General features: G+C 41.1%; 1 protein-coding gene across 1 annotated transcript in view; it reads right to left on the bottom strand.

Annotated features, from left to right (window-relative positions):
- Positions 1–18,283, bottom strand: part of LOC307186358 (putative cation-transporting ATPase 13A5) — a gene marked incomplete at its 3' end in the record, with an annotated part of 102,089 nt that overhangs the window by 21,878 nt on the left and 61,928 nt on the right. The window contains 11 exon segments of the mRNA XM_079921413.1: positions 402–474; positions 2,487–2,540; positions 2,543–2,573; positions 7,523–7,632; positions 9,518–9,560; positions 12,175–12,254; positions 13,365–13,490; positions 15,077–15,181; positions 15,185–15,237; positions 16,039–16,068; positions 16,071–16,184. Of these exon segments, the coding sequence (XP_079777539.1) occupies positions 402–474; positions 2,487–2,540; positions 2,543–2,573; positions 7,523–7,632; positions 9,518–9,560; positions 12,175–12,254; positions 13,365–13,490; positions 15,077–15,181; positions 15,185–15,237; positions 16,039–16,068; positions 16,071–16,184 (819 nt within the window).

Below are 18,283 nucleotides of genomic sequence, written 5' to 3' on the forward strand. Positions count from 1 at the left end.
AAGCGCTAGCATTTGTTCTCAAACGTCAAAGACCTAGAAAAAGTCTGGTTTCACGTCAATGTGAAGCATAGCTGAATAATGGAAAATGACCTTTGGGTTTCAAAGATTTCCCTTCCCGGATTTCTTGCACATTTTTCTTTGTACAAGACACAAACCTACAAAGAACTGAGAATGCATTGACAATTTTGTAAGGCTAAGACCTATTTTCTATCAGGACATTAACGCCAAGTCTGAGGACTTCAAGCCTCAACTTACTGCCAACACCACTTTCAAAAAATTCACAGGTAATGAGGTCTTGGTAGTTAAGATGTGTCATTGTCAGAACCTCTTATTTGTATGAATAGTTCTAGAATTTCATGGATAAATGCAACTAATATGGTTTACTTTGCTAAAGAGCTTACTTGTTAAACAGACCATCAAGGTAGTAGCAACATCTGGCATGAGATACTGGTAAATCCTGAAGAGCTGTAGTTGCTGAAAAGGAAAGAAAAGTAAACATAAGTGAGGCTTCTGCCATCATATTGTCTTTATCATTCCCAACACTGTTCTTGAAAGTAGTCAGGAAGCAGCTGTTACTTTTCTCCCCACTTTAGGAAGAAAGGAACTTACCTAACATCTTTAGCATCTCATTGGATAGAATAAAACCAAATCACTCTTTTCCCAGTGTTTAACTTAATTCCATATTAGCAATGAGAGTCAGTCAGTTGGGAAACACCCTCCTTATTGGCCATAGTAATTCTTGCAGCTGTAGACTTAGCCTGGATAGTTGAACTCTCAACATAAGATATTAAAGCCTAAAAGTTCTTCTGGGACTTCATACTTAAAATTTGAAGTCAAGGCTTCAAATCATTCAACACGTTTTTCTCTCCATCCTCTTCCATGGATTGAGTTCACAACATCGTTCTCTTGGAGTCCATCTACTTTCACAAACTGAACAAGCTCCCCACCCCAAGAAAGCCCATTGCAGACTTCATTCTGGTATACCACCTGCCTTTCTAAGGTTTGTGTAGACATAGAACTCCTTTTCAGTTCACATTTATGGAATTGAAGTATTTAAACATGAAAGTCAGCTCGATACTCTCCAGGAACTTGCCTTGCAATACCTTTTGCTGCCAAGTCTGTTTCTCTGCTTCATAGCTATTGACTGAGCACTAAATCATAATCTGGTTCTATGCATATTACAGACCACATTGACGCAAATGAAAATATTTCTGGCCCCTTGGAGAGGGAACTCAAGGCCAAGATGTTTCCAGGTGAAGGTCCTTGGAGGGCACTCTTACTTAGGTCTAGACCATCAGAGTGAATGGTTTCAGAGTAAACTGGTTCCAACTCTATCCATGAAGACTTTGGAACTGAAATTCTGTTTTTGTAATTTTCAGAGAACGCAAATAGTTTCTCAGTGTTCCTCTCATCCTCCAATTCTTTCTCTGTCTTTTTACATTTCCTTCTCATATTCTTTTGCCCTCAGAATGGTAAAATTATATATAAGCAGGTTGAGATGGAACAGGGCTTTTCAAAGACAGCTTTACTTTTTATTCTGGGAGCAGTTTTCAGAGAACTATCCAGGGCTTTGGAAATCAGTCAGCCTGAGTTCCTGGAGGCAGATAAAGGCTCGGCCAAGGGCAAGATCTAATTTGTTTTTAGTCATAGAGGCAGAACTTGAATCCAGGTTTCCTGACTCCCAATCCATTTCTTGTTTCTACCCACCTAGTTGGCCCTTAGCCTCTGTGTATGCTTCTTGCAATCAATAGCCCACTGAGGCTGGAGTCCTGTGGTCCCTGCTTTCACCACTCAAATGTCTTAGGGAAGCAGTACAATAATTCCCTCCCCACAGAGTTCCCTGAGCCTGCTGGATCATTTTACTGTAGAGTAAGTTATGACTGAACCGATGCAGATTACTTTCAACGTATACATATTTCTTCCATATAGCTAATTAATTCTTAGATGATTATTTTTATCATTTCATTTCAAAAGTCTTTTCAAAACATTTTTACAGAATTGTTAATCCTTTACTAATGACGTGTAAGTTCTGGGCAAGTTCAGAACTAAAGCTCCGGTGTGGGAATTTTTCCAGATTTTGAGCCCTTCAAAGTCAAATTCAACAACTTTTCATTCTTTTTATCTCTTCTTAGTCTGCCAAAAATATTCCATAGTTGGAGACTGATGCATTTCCTGCTGAGTTATATTTAGGCTCCCCTGATGCTCTCTCCATACTCTAAGTGAAGAAATAGAGGCTGGAGGAGGTCAAGTGTCTCAGGTTATCTAGAGAAGAACAGCACTCCTAGAAACGGAGCCACATTTACTTATTTCTAGCTCTGTGTTTCATGGACAGCTATATCAAGTTCTCAAGTTTGTAGACATCTATTTTGAGAAATGTCATTTATTTATAAAACATTAAATCCTGTGTAAGAGCTGCACCACCTCCCCCAAATAAACAAGGGATATAAATGCAATTAGAACTAGGAAGAAATTATTTTGGTTCATACCCAGTAGAGCAGTGATGTACCCATAAAGTAGATTATGCCGTACATGATCTCACCTCAAAGGATGAGACGAGAGCAGCGAGGCTTTCTCTGTTTAAGAAAACATAAAAGTAACTGGTTATATAGGACACATATCTCCCAGTCTCTTTTATATTTTAAAAGGAGCTCATTTTAATAGCCTGCTGATATACATTCACTTAATCACTGATTCATCCTCTCAATTATTCATTTAACCACTCATTCACTTACTCATTCTTTCCTTCAATCATTACCTCACCCACTGATTCATAAGTTCACATTTATTTAAGGCTTATAAGGTGCCAGCATTGTGCTCAGAGTCATGGAGGATATAAATGAATCAGGCACAGTCCTTATTTTCAACAAGCCTGCAATGAATTAAGAAGATTAACATGAACATTATAAACACAATACATTGTGACAAGGTGCAAAATGTCAAGTACTGACTCGCCTGTGATTCATTCCATCCTAGCAACACTTGCTCCCCGTGTGTGTTTTAAAGTCCCTTAGAGACATAAAGCTAAGGGCCAGGTGCTCTCACATTATAGGGAGAGTAGATGTGGCACCAATATTTGAGATGAAATGGGTTTGTTGGCTTCAGTACACGAGGAAGAACACAGGGTAATAATGTGAGCTGGTATGGGAACCCAAAGAGATAAAGACAATGGTAAAAATTGCAGCTTAGCAAGTAAATAGTCCCTAGTCAATAATATTATAATAACTTTGTATGGTGACAGATGGTTACTAGACTTATCAAGGTGATCAATTCATAATGTACATAAATGTCAAATCACTATGTTGTACATCTGAAACTAACATAATATTGTATGTCAACTATACTTCAATAAAAAAGAAAAAAGCAAATATTACTAGATTCCCCTGGTGGTGCAGTGGTTAAGAATCCACCTACCAATGCAGGGAACACGGGTTCGATCCCTGGTCCAGGAAGATCTCACATTCCGTGGAGCAACTAAGCCCGTGCACCACAACTACTGAGCCCACGTGCCACAACTACTGAAGCCTGGGCGCCTGGAGCCTGTGCTCCACAACAAGAGAAGCCACTGCAATGATAAGCCTACGCACCTCAACAAAGAGTAGCCCCCGCTCGTCGCAACTAGAGAAAGCCCACACGCAGCAATGAAGACCCAACACAACCAATAAATAAATAAATAAATACATAAGAATAAAAAAGTAAATATTACCCTCTTTAAAAAATTCTGTTTGAACTGTTATTCCTTTAACTGGGTCTGGTTGGTGGTGGATTATGACAGGCCAAAGTAAGAGGAGTGGGGAACTTGGCAAACAAGCCCTCCTGCAGCCTCCTCTTGCCAAGCAAGGCAGAAGCAAATCCACATGGGAGGCAGCCCACATCCTCTTGGTTTCCAGTCCCCAGTGACATGGGCACCGCTGCTCAAACATCGTCAACAGGTCAGGGACATGAGAAATAAAACCCAAAGAGCCAAACTAACAACCACATTGTCTTGGACAAGATGAGAAGGTTCTGGTGGGAGATGAGCCAGGATGCTTTGGGTGGATGTTTTCTACCAGGCTGCGAGGTACTGCCTTTTTGTTTTCAGCACAGAGGGTGGAGCAGAGGACCAGCTGAGAATGGCAAGCATGTGAAGCCTGGATCGTTTTCTGACATGCACTTTGTGATTTCATCCTTTTTTCCTACAGTTGTACATTTCCAGGAAAACTGACACCCGGATTTAAAAAAACAAAAAAGCGCAAAAATCTAGAATGGTAAGGCATAAAGAATGTTTGAACCTCCTATGCGAGGCCTCCACACCTGGCACGGGCCTCTAAAATGACTGCTATTCCAAATGGTTGTGAATTTTAAGCGGCTCACTCATTTACTTAATGCATTCCACAAACGTTCATCAAATGCTCTGAGGTACCGTGGTAGGCACAGCAACAGAGAAATGAATAAGGCATAGTCCTTGTCCTAAAGGACTTGAACTATAACAAGTCAATCATGTTTCAAAGAATAAAGATGGAAACCTGCGGATCTGGACCCATGTACCTAAAACTGTACCTCATTGCTCCTCTAGAGGATGTTTTCTCAGGACTAGGCACGCATCAAGAACAGCAAGGGTAAAATCAGCCTAACCCTGAAGTCTTACTAAGCCATCTGCCGCTAGAGAAATTTAACATCCTGACTTGTTTTTTTCGTTTGTTTGTTTTTCTGCGGTACGCGGGCCTCTCACCGCTGTGGCCTCTCGCGTTGCGGAGCACAGGCTCCGGACGCGCAGGCCCAGCGGCCATGGCTCACGGGCCCAGCCGCTCCGCGGCACGTGGGATCCTCCTGGACCGGGGCACGAACCCACGTCCCCTGCATCGGCAGGCGGACTCTCAACCACTGCACCACCAGGGAAGCCCCCTGACTTGTATTTTAAAACAGTATATTGCCTCCAGAAATGCACTGGGCATGAGAAAGGGCATCCAAAGTTCAAGTGCCACTGTCTTTCGGATGAATCAAGTAGGCACTTGGTGCAACCGTCCTGGAGTTTGAACCCCCTATGTAAGGCCTCCACACCTGGCACTCCAGCTTCCCCTCCACAGATCCCATCTGAGAAGCCTTCCAGCCCAGTTTGGCTATCAGGTCCCTGCACCCTCCAATGAAAACCCCATTTGTGAACATGGCTCTCCATTCCCCCACCTGGAATTCCCTCCCACCTCCTTCGCATTTCCATACATCCTATCCATCCTTCAAATTGCTATCTTCCTTTGAAACCTTCCCTTTTGGCTTGAGTTATCATCCTGAACTACTGGAACGATGACTGTATTATTGGGACGTTCATTTATTTAAAGCTAATTTATTGAGCACCTCTTACGTATCAGGCAGAAGATTCTGTGTTATGCGATTACATCTGCATATATCTATACCCTTTACTGGAATGTGAGCCCTCCAGCTCAAGGCTCTGTCTCATTCTTAATCCACCCCATTTTCAAGCACAATATTTTAAAAGACCTGCATGGGTTGTGTTGATGCTGGGAAGCATGAAGTCTGGCAAGTGTCCCGAACACTCTGGATATGTAGTCACCATGACACAAACCAGGTTAAGGCAATAGAGATATTAAGGGTAAGGCTTGGAGAGACTCTCCAAAAGACACACCACTAAAACATAATGCCTGGCTCGCCAGGGATGAGAAAGAGGGAAGAGTTAAAAGCACTCTGATGTTCTGAGCCTCAAAGATGGACTCTAAGGACCAAATGGTCCTCAGAAGCAGAAAACATGGGAGTTAGCAAGGGAAGCTGCTTTGAAGGTAGGGGAGGTGATGTTGTTTGAGGGCATGAAGGACACAGGTACAGGCACCCAGTACTCAGGGAGAGGGGTCAAGCTGTCTTGCTGCCACTCAGAGGCTAGCACATTTAGGTAATTCCCAACGGCCGCTGCACATTCAGATGCACCAAGGGACATGCTGAGAACTTCATGGTTGTCTTTTTCTGTATAAACCTCAACATTCTGTGATGTGCTCCCGACCATCGGCCGTGAAGATGGCCTGAAGTTACCCCACAGTATTACAGGAAAAATCAGAGGGAAAAAAATTTATGCATACAGTATAAAACCTGATGTAAGTCAGAAAGAAAAATTCCATATGATATCACTTATATGTGGAATCTAAAATACAACACAAATGAACTTATCTATGAAACAGAAGCAGATTCACAGACATAGATAACAGACTTGTGGTTACCAAGGGGGGGTGGGGTGGGGGGGAGGGATGGAGTGGGAGTTTGGGATTAGCAGATGCAAACTATTATATACAGGATGTAGAAAGAAGATCTTACTGTATAGCACAGGGAACTATATTCAGTATCCTGTGATAAATGATAATGGAAAAGAATATTAAAAAAAAGGTAATTGTATGTATAACTGAGTCATTTTGCTGTACAGCAGAAATTAACACAACATTGCAAATCAACTATACTTCAATAAAAAGGGTATGTTAAATGAAAAAAATTTGATGTTTTATTCTTAACTGTATGAATAAATTTCTTTTTTTTTTTTTTTTGGCTGTGACATGTGGCATGTGGAATCTTAGTTCCCCAACCAGGGATCGAACCTGTGCCCCTCTGCAGTGGAAGCACAGAGTCTTAACCACTGGACGACCAGGGAAGTCTCAAGGCCCAGTACTTGGAGTTTTCATAGAAACCGGGCCTTCTATTGTTTTATATCTTTATGTGCTACTTGGATGTTATATCGTCCTTCTCCATTGTCAGCCTGAAGTTTGAGCCATAGCAGAAATCCCTAAAAATGTCATTATTTGTTTTAATGTTAATTTAGAGCAAATGTACGCACAAATACTGAGTGTCTAATATTGCAATCAAAACACTGGTTAAGAATAATAATTCATGAATCTCTACATATAGCTACTGGCCTGGATCACATCATAGGGTTTATGGTTGTTTGTTAGTTATTTAGCCAATAAAACCTTTATTTAACAGATAATAATTAGACCAAAAAAAATATGAGTAGAGACAAGATCAGAAATGAGAGTGCAGTGGATGTAAGGGAGCTATACTGGGAAAATAAACAGTTTTTAATTCCTTCCCCTTCCCTAATCCAATTGCCAATCCATTGTAAAAGTCTCTGGTGCAATCACTTTGGGTATTCACTAATTTGTATTTTGGAGACATAACACTACTGGGGGAAGCTTTCTGGTGGAGGGTTCCTTTTCTCTTTCCCCCGCATCCACAACTCCTGAGATAAAGGTTCCAGTAAGCATCCAACATACAAAATAAAGGAGAGAAGTAAGATATACAATAGGTTTTTAAATATCAACTCTAGTTTTCAACTGTCCACATGACACAGCCACGTATCCTTCAAAGCTCAGCATAGGTCGCCTTTTTGTTGCTTTTACCAGCATTCTCAAGCAGCACTCATGGCCCCCTTAAATGATACTCAGTAGCACTTTACCCGAGCCTCTGCTTATCACTTTCAATTATAGTTGAATTCTGTCCAGAGCCAGACAGTGAGCCTGTCGGTCAGGGGATAGAAAGGGGATAGGTGGCCTACTTGATGAGATGAGACACACACTCGATGTTGGCTGTTTTCAAGGTGAAAGGGCAGGCCACAGATGCCTCCTGTTCTGACAGCAAAATGCCTGCATGAGCCATTTTCAAAGCCTGGAATGATAAAGCCACGTTACACCCACGACTCCTCAGGCCAAGCTCTAACTCTTTAAACAGCGCGAGGCTATTCTTCACGTTATAGAGCTGATAACATTGCACTCTCCCACCCCTGGATCTCTGTTTATGCTGCTCTGCCACCTGGATACACGCAGTCACCAATGAAAGAGGCACCAAGTAAACAATGACCCAGTGGTAGAAGAGTGTGTGTGTGTGTGTGTGTGTGTGTGTGTGTGTGTGTGTGTGTATTGGTTGAGGGGGTGTAGACATGATAAGAAAATGGAAGGACTCATTCCAGAAATCTATTAAAAAGATGACAGAATTTGGATGGAACTTTGTGAGGGCCTTTACAATCACAGTTCTTACACTTATCAGGCCACCTTCATGAACTATAGGAAAAACTAATTCCCACCTTTTCCTAGGCTGCCGGCTGCCTGATCCGGCCAACCAGCTAACTGCTGGGACGAAGTGTGGGGCATACAGCATCTTCACTGGAGGAGAGGACCAGATGCGCACATCAGAGAATTGTTCCAGAATATATGTTGTCTCACTGATATAAGGGCTAATTCATTTCTCATCAAGACTGGAAACTGTCCAGAGAATGCCCAGAGCAGAGAGTGGCCAACGAGCAGTCCAGTGAGCCCCTAATCCTATGACAATTGTATGAACATAAAATGAGATTTCGTATTTCTGTAGCTCTGTAGAAAGTGCAAAGTACCTGGTTACTATGGCCAGTATACACTAAATTCATGTTCAATTAATATTAGAATATTTCCTTCTTCCTCTTTCTCCCTTAATACTTTATATCTCTGTGATGTAATTTAGGACCATCTACTTTATGTTAGGGTTAGTTTTATGCATGATTTTTTTCCCCCATCAGATAATGAACTCTTCGGAGGAAGAGACTATGTCCTTTATAACATCCAGTTTATTTGTTTTGTTCTAAATTCCACATAATTAATGAGAATGGGTACTTACTCTAGATTTGGAAGAGGAGACTAACAGCTAGCTTCTTCTCATGAAGTATGAGGCAGAAAAATTCATAACAGATCTCTAATTATGAACATAGTTGTTCACAGAACTTTAAAGAAAATATTTAAGAAGGAAGTAAAACAAATACCTAGACCTTAAGTATCTAATAGACTTTGGAAATACAAAGCAATTCTCTTTACTTCTCATTCCACAAATTAGCTCCTAAAATATTTTCTTATGTACAACAATTTTCAAGTAAGCTAATGTTTCAACCATATCTTCGAAACTCAGATTATAAAATATGCACTGCTTTCTATTGTGTTAGAGAAGTAATCTGCTGAGAATCTTGTAATTTAGGTTTGCTATTGTATGTAATGACCAAATAATTTGGCCTATGATTTTGCTGAGTGTAAGAATTTTGGGGTATAGCCAACTTGTAAAAAGTAACCCTGGTGTAGAAATCTGGCAGGGATAAACACAATTTATACATAAGTCAAAGCTTTCCCATCAGTTTCAAATTCTTCCTTCATTAAGCCTTTACCAGCTGCATGACTTCAGGAAAAAAAAAAAAGTATTCACCTCCCTGAGTCTCATTTCCTTATTTATAACAGGAGATATTTAAACCAGCTAGCCTTGAAAAGTCCCTTTTGCGTCTGAAATATGGGAGCCTATGTAGCCTTTCCTTGTCTTTATTATTCTAGGAGTTGCTAGAAAACAGCGGAAGTGACTCATCTCACTTTACTCTAAACCACGTTCAACCCACACTCCAGTAGAAGTGAATATAAACATCAGAATGATTAAGTGATGTGATTGTTGGCAGAAGGGTGAAGAGTCAGACCCCAGGAGATGTGGGGTCCTTAAAAGGGATATCAGTGATCCCCCTGCATTAGAAGAAGTAATTTCTACTCACCCCACAGTCATTAGCTCCATCTCCACACATGCCTACATAATGACTGCAGGGGAAAGGATAAGAAAAATTAATGCTTAATTTTAATTAAGCTTAATGCCTCACTTGAGTAATTTCCATCATAACTAGATCACACGCGATGTGTGTGTATGTGTGTGTGTGTGTGTGTGTGTCCCCTGAACACATGTGGAATCAGGCTGAAAGAAAAAGACTTGGAGATAACTATTCCCAGAGGGATGATGCCCTTGTATATTTAAATTGTTTCAATCAATCAATCACATGGAAATGATGGTGATACTGCCAAGGATGTCCACAAAGATGATCACACACTTCAAAAGAAGTCCTGTTGGATTATATCCACCAAGACCAAGCTGAAGTGTGTGCTGTCGTAATCACAGCACTTTCCACACCCTAATGCACGGATCACAACCTAGTCCATCTGTGTTTTGGTTGCTGACTGCTGCTGAAAGTTTAACATGTAGACACTAGGGAGAGAAACATTTGGGAAATGGTTTAACAGATATAACTAGAGATATATACACATATTCCTGATGCATCTTGGAGTGAAAATGAGATAACATGGCCCCCACCTATACCAGCTTGGTGTACAAACACAACAGTATAAAGGGAAGAGTAAATTTTAAGGCTATTACTAAAGAAAAGGAGTTTCTGATGCAAGACACACTGTCTTCTATTATAAGTAAATAATACATTGGAGGTATTGATTAATGGCAATACTATTAAAGGCTCAGTGGTAACTTGACAAAAACACATGAAATAACACAATACAGGGAAAAATGAAGTTCTCAGAGAATTCCTTATTAGTTGACACATAAGAAACGGCCATCTTTATTGGTCAAAAATTGTCACATGTGGGGCTTCCCTGGTGGCGCAGTGGTTGAGAGTCCGCCTGCCGATGCAGGGGACACGGGTTCGTGCCCCGGTCCGGGAAGATCCCACATGCCGCGGAGCGGCTGGGCCCGTGAGCCATGGCCGCTGAGCCTGCGCGTCCGGAGCCTGTGCTCCGCAACAGGAGAGACCACAACAGTGAGAGGCCCGCGTACCGCAAAAAAAAAAAAAAAAAAAAAATTGTCACATGTAAACAGATTCATACGGTTTAACCTACTATTTGGCTAGTATATATGAAAATCACCCTATAAACATTTGTTTGTGTTCATGTACATATCAAGACTATACACATTTGCTGAAAATGGCTTCCTTTCTTCAGGCGTAAAGTACATATTTAGTCTTTATATCACACGAGGAATCTTACATCTTCTAGTGTTGTCTGAATAAAGAATAAATTCTGAATGAAGCTCAAGATCTGGAAATTGAGAGGATAACTTATTCTGAGACAGCATATATCCTCCTGAATTGATGCTTCTTTAGGGGAATACAGCTTTTCAAAAGTAAGCATTTAAGCTGGCAACATTTCTCAGGTATTTGAGAAGGGTAAAATTACTTTCTTCAGCCAATATCATACAATGACCATGTAAGTAAAATAGTCATTTAGACACTGGTTACTAACCCAGCCTCGAGGCATTATGGGAGTTAATAAGCAGTTTTGGAAACTTCCCTAAGAATGCTTGGGCAACAAAAAATAATAGTCAAAGGCAGTCTCTTGATTTTATTTACTACTTATCAGCAATTATCTAAGTTTCACTACTCTCCATTCCTTTTCACTTTCCAGAAATCTGCAGTCCAGAAATTGTAACAGTCCCAGCAAGTAATACATAGGTCTGGTCTCAAGAAGAACCGTTTCACTCTGATGTGACTTGGTCATCTGTATTTTTGAAGGAGATAAGAAAGGACTTTTTCTTTTTCTGACTTTGGCCTCAATACCCAAAACAGTGAAAATGCCATTTCATCTCCTTCCTGGAGAACCTGAAATTATTCACACAGCTTCTGATGGACCAACCTCAAATAATTCCAGGTGATAACTCTCACACTTCTCCACTTTTTTCCACTCTGAGCTGTACAAACCCCTGTTGTTTCTATACTCTATATCCAAGCAGGGGATCTTCCTCTAAGATATGCCCTATGGGCCACAGAAGGAATGCTGTCCGGGGTAGACAGCTTCTGAAATGGCCCACCTCCTAGTATTCATGACGTCTAATGCCCTCCCTTGAGTGTGGACTTGACCTAGCAACTTGCTTCTAATGAAAGGAATAAAGTGACGGGATAAGATGTTACTTCTAAGATGAAGATATAAAAAATGGTCATACCTCTCTCTCTCCCTCTCTTTCTCTCTCCCTCTGACTCTTCTTACTTGCTCTCTCTCATGGAAGCTAGCTGACACACTGTGAGCTTCCTTATGAAATGACCCACGTGGCAAGGAAACAAGGGTGGTTTCTGCCCAACAGCCAGTAAAAAACAGACTCTTTAGCCCAACCGCCCACAAGAAACTGAATCCTGCCAACAACACATGAGTGAGGCTGGTGGCAGATCCTTCCCCCGCAAGATGACTACAGTCATGGCCAACACCTCATTACACCTGTGAGAGACCTAGAACCAGAAGACTCAGCTAAGCACACCTGGATTCCTGACCCACAGCAATGTAAAAAAAAAAAAATGGTGTTATTCTAAGCCACTATGATTTGGGGTAATTTGTTACACAGCAATAAATAACAAATACACTCTTTTCATGCAATAACAACTACTTTAATTTCTGAAATTCTTCAATGAGGCTAGATTTCTGCCCAGGGAACATTCTTGCAAAAATTGTTCCATTCACCAGAATCTAAAGAGAAAAACAACGATTGCAAGAAGATTAGAAAGTTGAACACTTTTAAAATAAAAGAACAGTCCTGAAAAATGACTCCTGACCACCATTTTAATATAGCATTGGGTGGTGTGACATTAGACCAAATGTCAGGAAAGGGAAAAAAGAGAAAAAATATTTAACTCTCACTTTCAGTTTTCCATCACAAGTCTATTACTTTGTTCCAGGCCATTTTTCCAAGATGGGGTAAGCGCTAATGAATAAAAAGTAACTAAAAAGCAGAAGAGCATATAAGATTAAAACGCTTAAGGAAATACAGTTCTTTTTAATAAACACTGTCTCCGTAACTGAAGACTAAGCAGAGGAAAGAGCAATAGATCATGAGTTGAAAATCAGGGTTCTATTCCTAGCTCTGCCCCAAATTGTGCAAACCTTAGGCAAGAGGCAACCTCTCTGAGTCTCAGCTTTCCAGTCTCTCCAATGAGGAACTGCACTAACGCCTTTCTAGAAGCATGGGGGGTCTAGATTCTATGGTCCTTGACTGGTAAGGTGACAGGACTTTCAAGACACTGCTAACAGATGGTTGCTGCCCTGGGCTCGTTCTCCACTTATCTCCTTCCCACTGACAGCACAACCCTGCAGGGCACTATTTGAAAATACACACACAGTGACAAGATAACAAATGATTTTGAGAATAAACCATGAAGTCTTTGTTTCCTTCTGCTGTAATTTAAGAATCCAGGCAGGAAGGGGAATAGAGTTCAGCCTGACATGAGTTGGTGACTTTCAGAGAGAAACAGACACGAAAAACAGGCAGCGTCTTTGGAACTAGCTGGAGGTTCTCTCTGCTCGGGAGGGAGGGAGGAAGGACGCAGGGGCTGGACTGGCCCCAGGGGCGGGGCGAGGGGCAGGACCAGCCTCAAACGCTGAACAGGAGGCCATGCGCATGTGCTGGATCAGGAAGTTTAGGGGGGCGGGAAACTCCTGAAAGCGCAGTGCCTGTTTGGGGGTGTTTATTTCCTAACTCTGAGATAACCTCGCTGATCGTCCCCTTCACTGTTCTCTTACCCTTTTTTATCTCAGTAATTTGAGGAGCAAAACAAAACGCATCATTTCTCCAGTACTTACTTTTGGAAGCAAGCTGTTGAAATGCTGCAATATCACTTGGTAAGATTTCCCACTCACTGCGAAATGGTAACAGCTCCCTCTTTCTCCATCAGGCACTGAACTGTTTCCAATGTTAATGTAGGTTTCCTAAACTCAAAAGGGCATTATTTCTACATTGGCTCTTAAGGAATGTTGTTGCTTTCCTACATTTTACGGAAGGAAGTGTATTCATGTTACACAACAGGGCGAGGACCAACAAATACACAATATGGAATTTACCCATAGAACTTAGACTCATATGAAGAAGATGCTCAAAATGCTCCCCCCCAAATTACACGAGCAGAGAATACTTCGGCAACATGATGCTCTGTATCCTATTCTGGGAAATAATACGTGTGATGTCAGTCTACTGAGGAAATCATTCCAAGGTACCAATGAGTGATTCCAAGGAAGAAGAGGAAACATTCTTCCCTCCTCCTCTTTCTCCTCTTCATTCAACCTTTTGTTTCCTAAGATCTCTTACCATTCATTCCTTCAAAAATCATGCCCCAATTTCTTCCCTGTACAATAGGTAGACTCTTTCTTCAGAGCCTAACCTGACCTCTCCCCACCCCACAGGTAACCTATTCCCTCACAGTGCCCAGATCCTCTTCCACATCCTGTGACCCCTGCACCAGCACTACTCCTTTCCTGAAACCCTCTCTGTCCTGTTCTTCACCTGTCAGTGTAGCCCTATCACTGGGTTCTAGCCCCAGCTGGCTCAGCTCCAGGAGAAAGCATCTGATGACTGTGTATGCATTCATCATGTCAATAGCTGGTAATGGCTGTTGATGCAACATTTTTCAGAGGGTCTTACATTTGTGTAGGACTCTAAATTCAGATAGTATAAAAGATGAGAACCTTTTCTTCATTAGAGGAATTCACTGGGGGAAGCACTGTATTTGGAAGAAAAAATATTTTGATGTACTAGACTGGGAGGCAAGGTGATACACCCCTCCCCTTCCAACCTCCATTGTAAAACCGCCAACCAAAGACTTGTTGTAAAGTGTTCACTTGAGGCAGGGACTGGATTCCCTGTGCTTTTCTTGGAAGTCGAGGAGAGAAAGTGGGGTGGGAGGGAGCCGGAGAGGAGCAGGAAAGCCTGAGACTATGATGCGACTTCTCCCTGCAATGACAAACCTTCAGGAGAGGTATTAAGCTCATAAGTGGACTCTTTATTAAAAAGTAGTGAGGATCTATATTCAGTATCCTGTAATAAACCATAATGGAAAAGACTATGAAAAAGAATATATAGATGTATAACTGAATCACTTTGCTGTACAGCAGAAATTAACACAGCATTGTAAATCAGCTATTCTTCAATAAAATAAAAATTTTAAAGCATACCATCTCTATTAAAAGTGGATATAGGTACAAGCAAGATGTAGTTCTCAGCCACATCTGCACATTGGAATCACCGGGGGAAGGACTGATGTCAGTTCCCAGCCCAGAGATTCTGATTGAATCCGTAGTCTTGGCTTTGGAAGCTTAAAAACTCTTCTAGGTCGTTTCTACGTGAGGCCAAGACTGAGAAGTGCTGGCGGAAATGCTAAAAGCTTTTCAAACAGTAAAACTCTGGGCAGATGGGAGGGCTTTTTACTGTGGTGACTTCTAATGCCAAGAGAGAGCTGCCCAGGGTTAGGGCTGTATTCCATCTGCCCCAGCCCATGCAGAACCTTGTAACACTCACTCACATTCTTTCCAGACCCACTCTCTTGGTTCTCTACCAGCTTCCAGGTCACGGAGGCAGGGACAAACTCTTCGGGTTCATTGGCTTCAACAAGGATCACGTGGCTCCCTCAAGGAATCATTTCAGAATTCTTTGCAACAGTAATGGCTGTTTGAAGGTTGTCACCTAGATGACAAAGAAAGTGGGCTTGCTTTGTGTAGAAACCTCTCAGCATCCAGAACTGAGCTCTCCCTCTTCCGAGTGACTGTACCACATTGTTGGTGCTCTTGGGGGCATTTATCGCTTTCTGCTTTTTTCATAACCGTTTATCAGGCTTATCTGTCATGGGTGCTCAAACACTACATCTGCATTTCCCTCCCATAACTGCATCATGTCCCAGAACATCGCGTATTTCCAACATATGCACAAGTGAATAAATAAATATTTAAGTGCTTTACAACTAATCCTCAGAAGACTGACAGCTGTCAGTGGTGAAAGTTACATGGGCCTCATCTGATAACATAAAACTATTCTTGGCATCTAGATTCCAATTAAGTAAAGAAAAAAAGCACTTAGGGCTGGCCGTGTTGGATTTGATCATCACAGGCCATGCCTACCCCACCGCCCTGAAGGACAGTCCAGCAGGGTCTCGCCCCCTTCACACAGAGATCTCACTGGGGTTCTTGATAAGAATCCCATTCTCTTCTTTCAACATTTGTTGTGAGCCTATTAGCTCTGCACAGATCCTGGGTAGGAACAGAGGGCATTAGACAAAGAGAATGAGCTACGGTCCTTGTCTCCAAAGCTCAGGGTCGTGCTGGGGGTGGGGGAGCTACACATGTTCCCAGGTAACTGGAGCAGAGGGTAACAAACTTGACAGCCAAGTTTTGTTCTCTCCACCTCAGTTACATGAACTCACTCAGCTCACATGGTATTTTGATTATGCCTGGGATACATGTAATTTGACAGGCTTCCTGAAACCCATACCGGTAATCATCGCAGTCCTGATGGGGCCTAGCTCAGTTCCTTCAAGACTGGTTTTGTTTCCTTTTTCAAGTGATTCTCCATTATGAGAAGTCCCAGAAATGTTAACTCTGACTCCACCTTCTCTCTCTGGATTTGGAAGAAAGTCACTATTAAAGTGTATCCATATAATCTCAACAGTTGGATTTATTGCTTCATTTTGAAATTTCTAAGTTTTATCAATGTAATACATGCACACGTTTAAAAAATCAAAAAGAACCCAAAAGTTTATAGTAATGAAAACCAATAGCCCCTGTCTTCACAGCACCCCACCCCTTCTCCTTCTCAGAGGTAACTACTTTTATATCTTTTAGCTGCTTCCAGTTTTTCAACTCCATTTTTTTTAAAACAATGTGTTTATCTTCCAACTCTTCTGTTGGTTTTTAAAATTTTTTGTTAGTCATATATTTTTAAAACTTTTTTAGCTTGTAAGCATTTTAGTTTAGTAGACATTTATTAAGTACGTACTGCATACAGGATACTATAGTAATAGTTGAATATGGAATCATTTATTTCAGCCTCCATCTGTAACATCCAGTAAATACATGACATCAGCCAAGGATCTGAAGAGTTTTCAGAACTTGAAATGGGAGGCTTGGAGTCTAACTGGGTTACATTAGGTAGTGGGACCTCTCCTCTAAAATAAAATAAATCTCAGGTGTTTCTTAAAAAGTAAATTTGGGGGCCAAGAGCTCTTTCTTGATCCCTCATTTTTTCCTTTTTCTGTCCAGAGTGGAGTTAAGATTTCAGGAAGAGGAAGGGGAAGGATAGGGAGACCTAGGGAACCAACTTCTGTGCCTGCTGTCAGTCCACTCCTATGTTCACTGTCCTCAGTCTCATCTCCACCTTCCACAGTACATGGCATATCAGAGTCTCGTTCTCTCTGGGGTTCTACAGGGTGAACCAGCTTTCCTCCTGCAATCTCTCTGTCTTGGTATAAGCTATAGCTTCTTCTATCCTGCTGATTCAGCTACCACTCCTCCATTTACTTTATGACTTACAGAAATATATAGAAATCTCTCATCTACACTTATTCCTTCTCTAGTTTTCTCTGAAACTTTCTTTTCTATCATGTTAGTAGGACTTGGGAGGGAAATGATCACGTGGTCAGTAAACTCCTTTAAGAAAAAAATCAGAGTTGAATTTCTTGATGAGAAATAATTCAACGTGGATAAGAATACAATGAAGAAACTTCTCTCTGGAGTAGAGTATAAGTAGCTACATCCTTCATTCCACAGTCCAGTTACTAAATTACTACTTTATTTTAGATCCTATATTAGGCACGTTGGTGAATACTCAGATAATCAGATATGAATCCTACCTCATGATCTTAGAGAATATTATAAAAGAAAATGCACCTTAATATAGAATTTGTTAAATTCTCATCATTTAACTTCATGACTTTCTATTATAAATTGGATTAATATTTTCTCATTAACCAGAACTAAAAGAAAAATTCCAAAATCTTCTCACCAATGTATTCTGCTTTGAGTCTCTGTTTTATGACTCTTCCCTTTTTCACTGCTTCAGGCACTTGGGTATCTCGGGATTCTACAACATTCTAGCAAAATCCTGTGTCGAGGCCTGTTGCCTCCACTATTCCTATTGCCTGCAGTGCTCCGTCCCTGGATACTTGCATGCTCTGCTCCCTGACTTTACTCAGATCTCTGTTCAAATGTTACCCCCTCAGAGGACTTCCCTAATCTCCCCATGTAATACGGTGCTCTCTGTCATTTTTAAAATCCTTTCAACCTGCTTTTTTTCTTCTTTCAGGGCATTTATCACTGCCTGACAATATTTTATAGATTAACTTATTAATTATTTCCCCCAATTAGGATATAAGCTTTGTGAGGGCAAGGATTTGATTTTATTCACTTCTGAATCCTCAGTGCCTTGAGGGGCATCCAATACATAGTCAAGCTCAATAGAAATTGGCTAAACTCATGAAAGGGTGAATCTTGATAAGGTATTGCTCCTGATTCTTTTTCCCCCTAAGTCATCTCAGGAAACGCTTCTACTTCCCCTTTATGATGTCAGTTTTTTATACATCTTGATTTTCCTAATTGGAAATTTTTGCTGAATATAATTTGACTCAAAAAAAAATCAAAACCCTATTCTTTAACCCTGTTTGAAAATGATAACTATATTCTAGGAAGCATGATAAATAGGCTCCTGATATTCTCTGGGAAAACCTGGGATAGTTGGAAAT

This window comes from Stenella coeruleoalba (genome assembly GCF_951394435.1).
Source record: "Stenella coeruleoalba genome assembly, chromosome: 5".
NCBI lineage: Eukaryota > Metazoa > Chordata > Mammalia > Artiodactyla > Delphinidae > Stenella > Stenella coeruleoalba.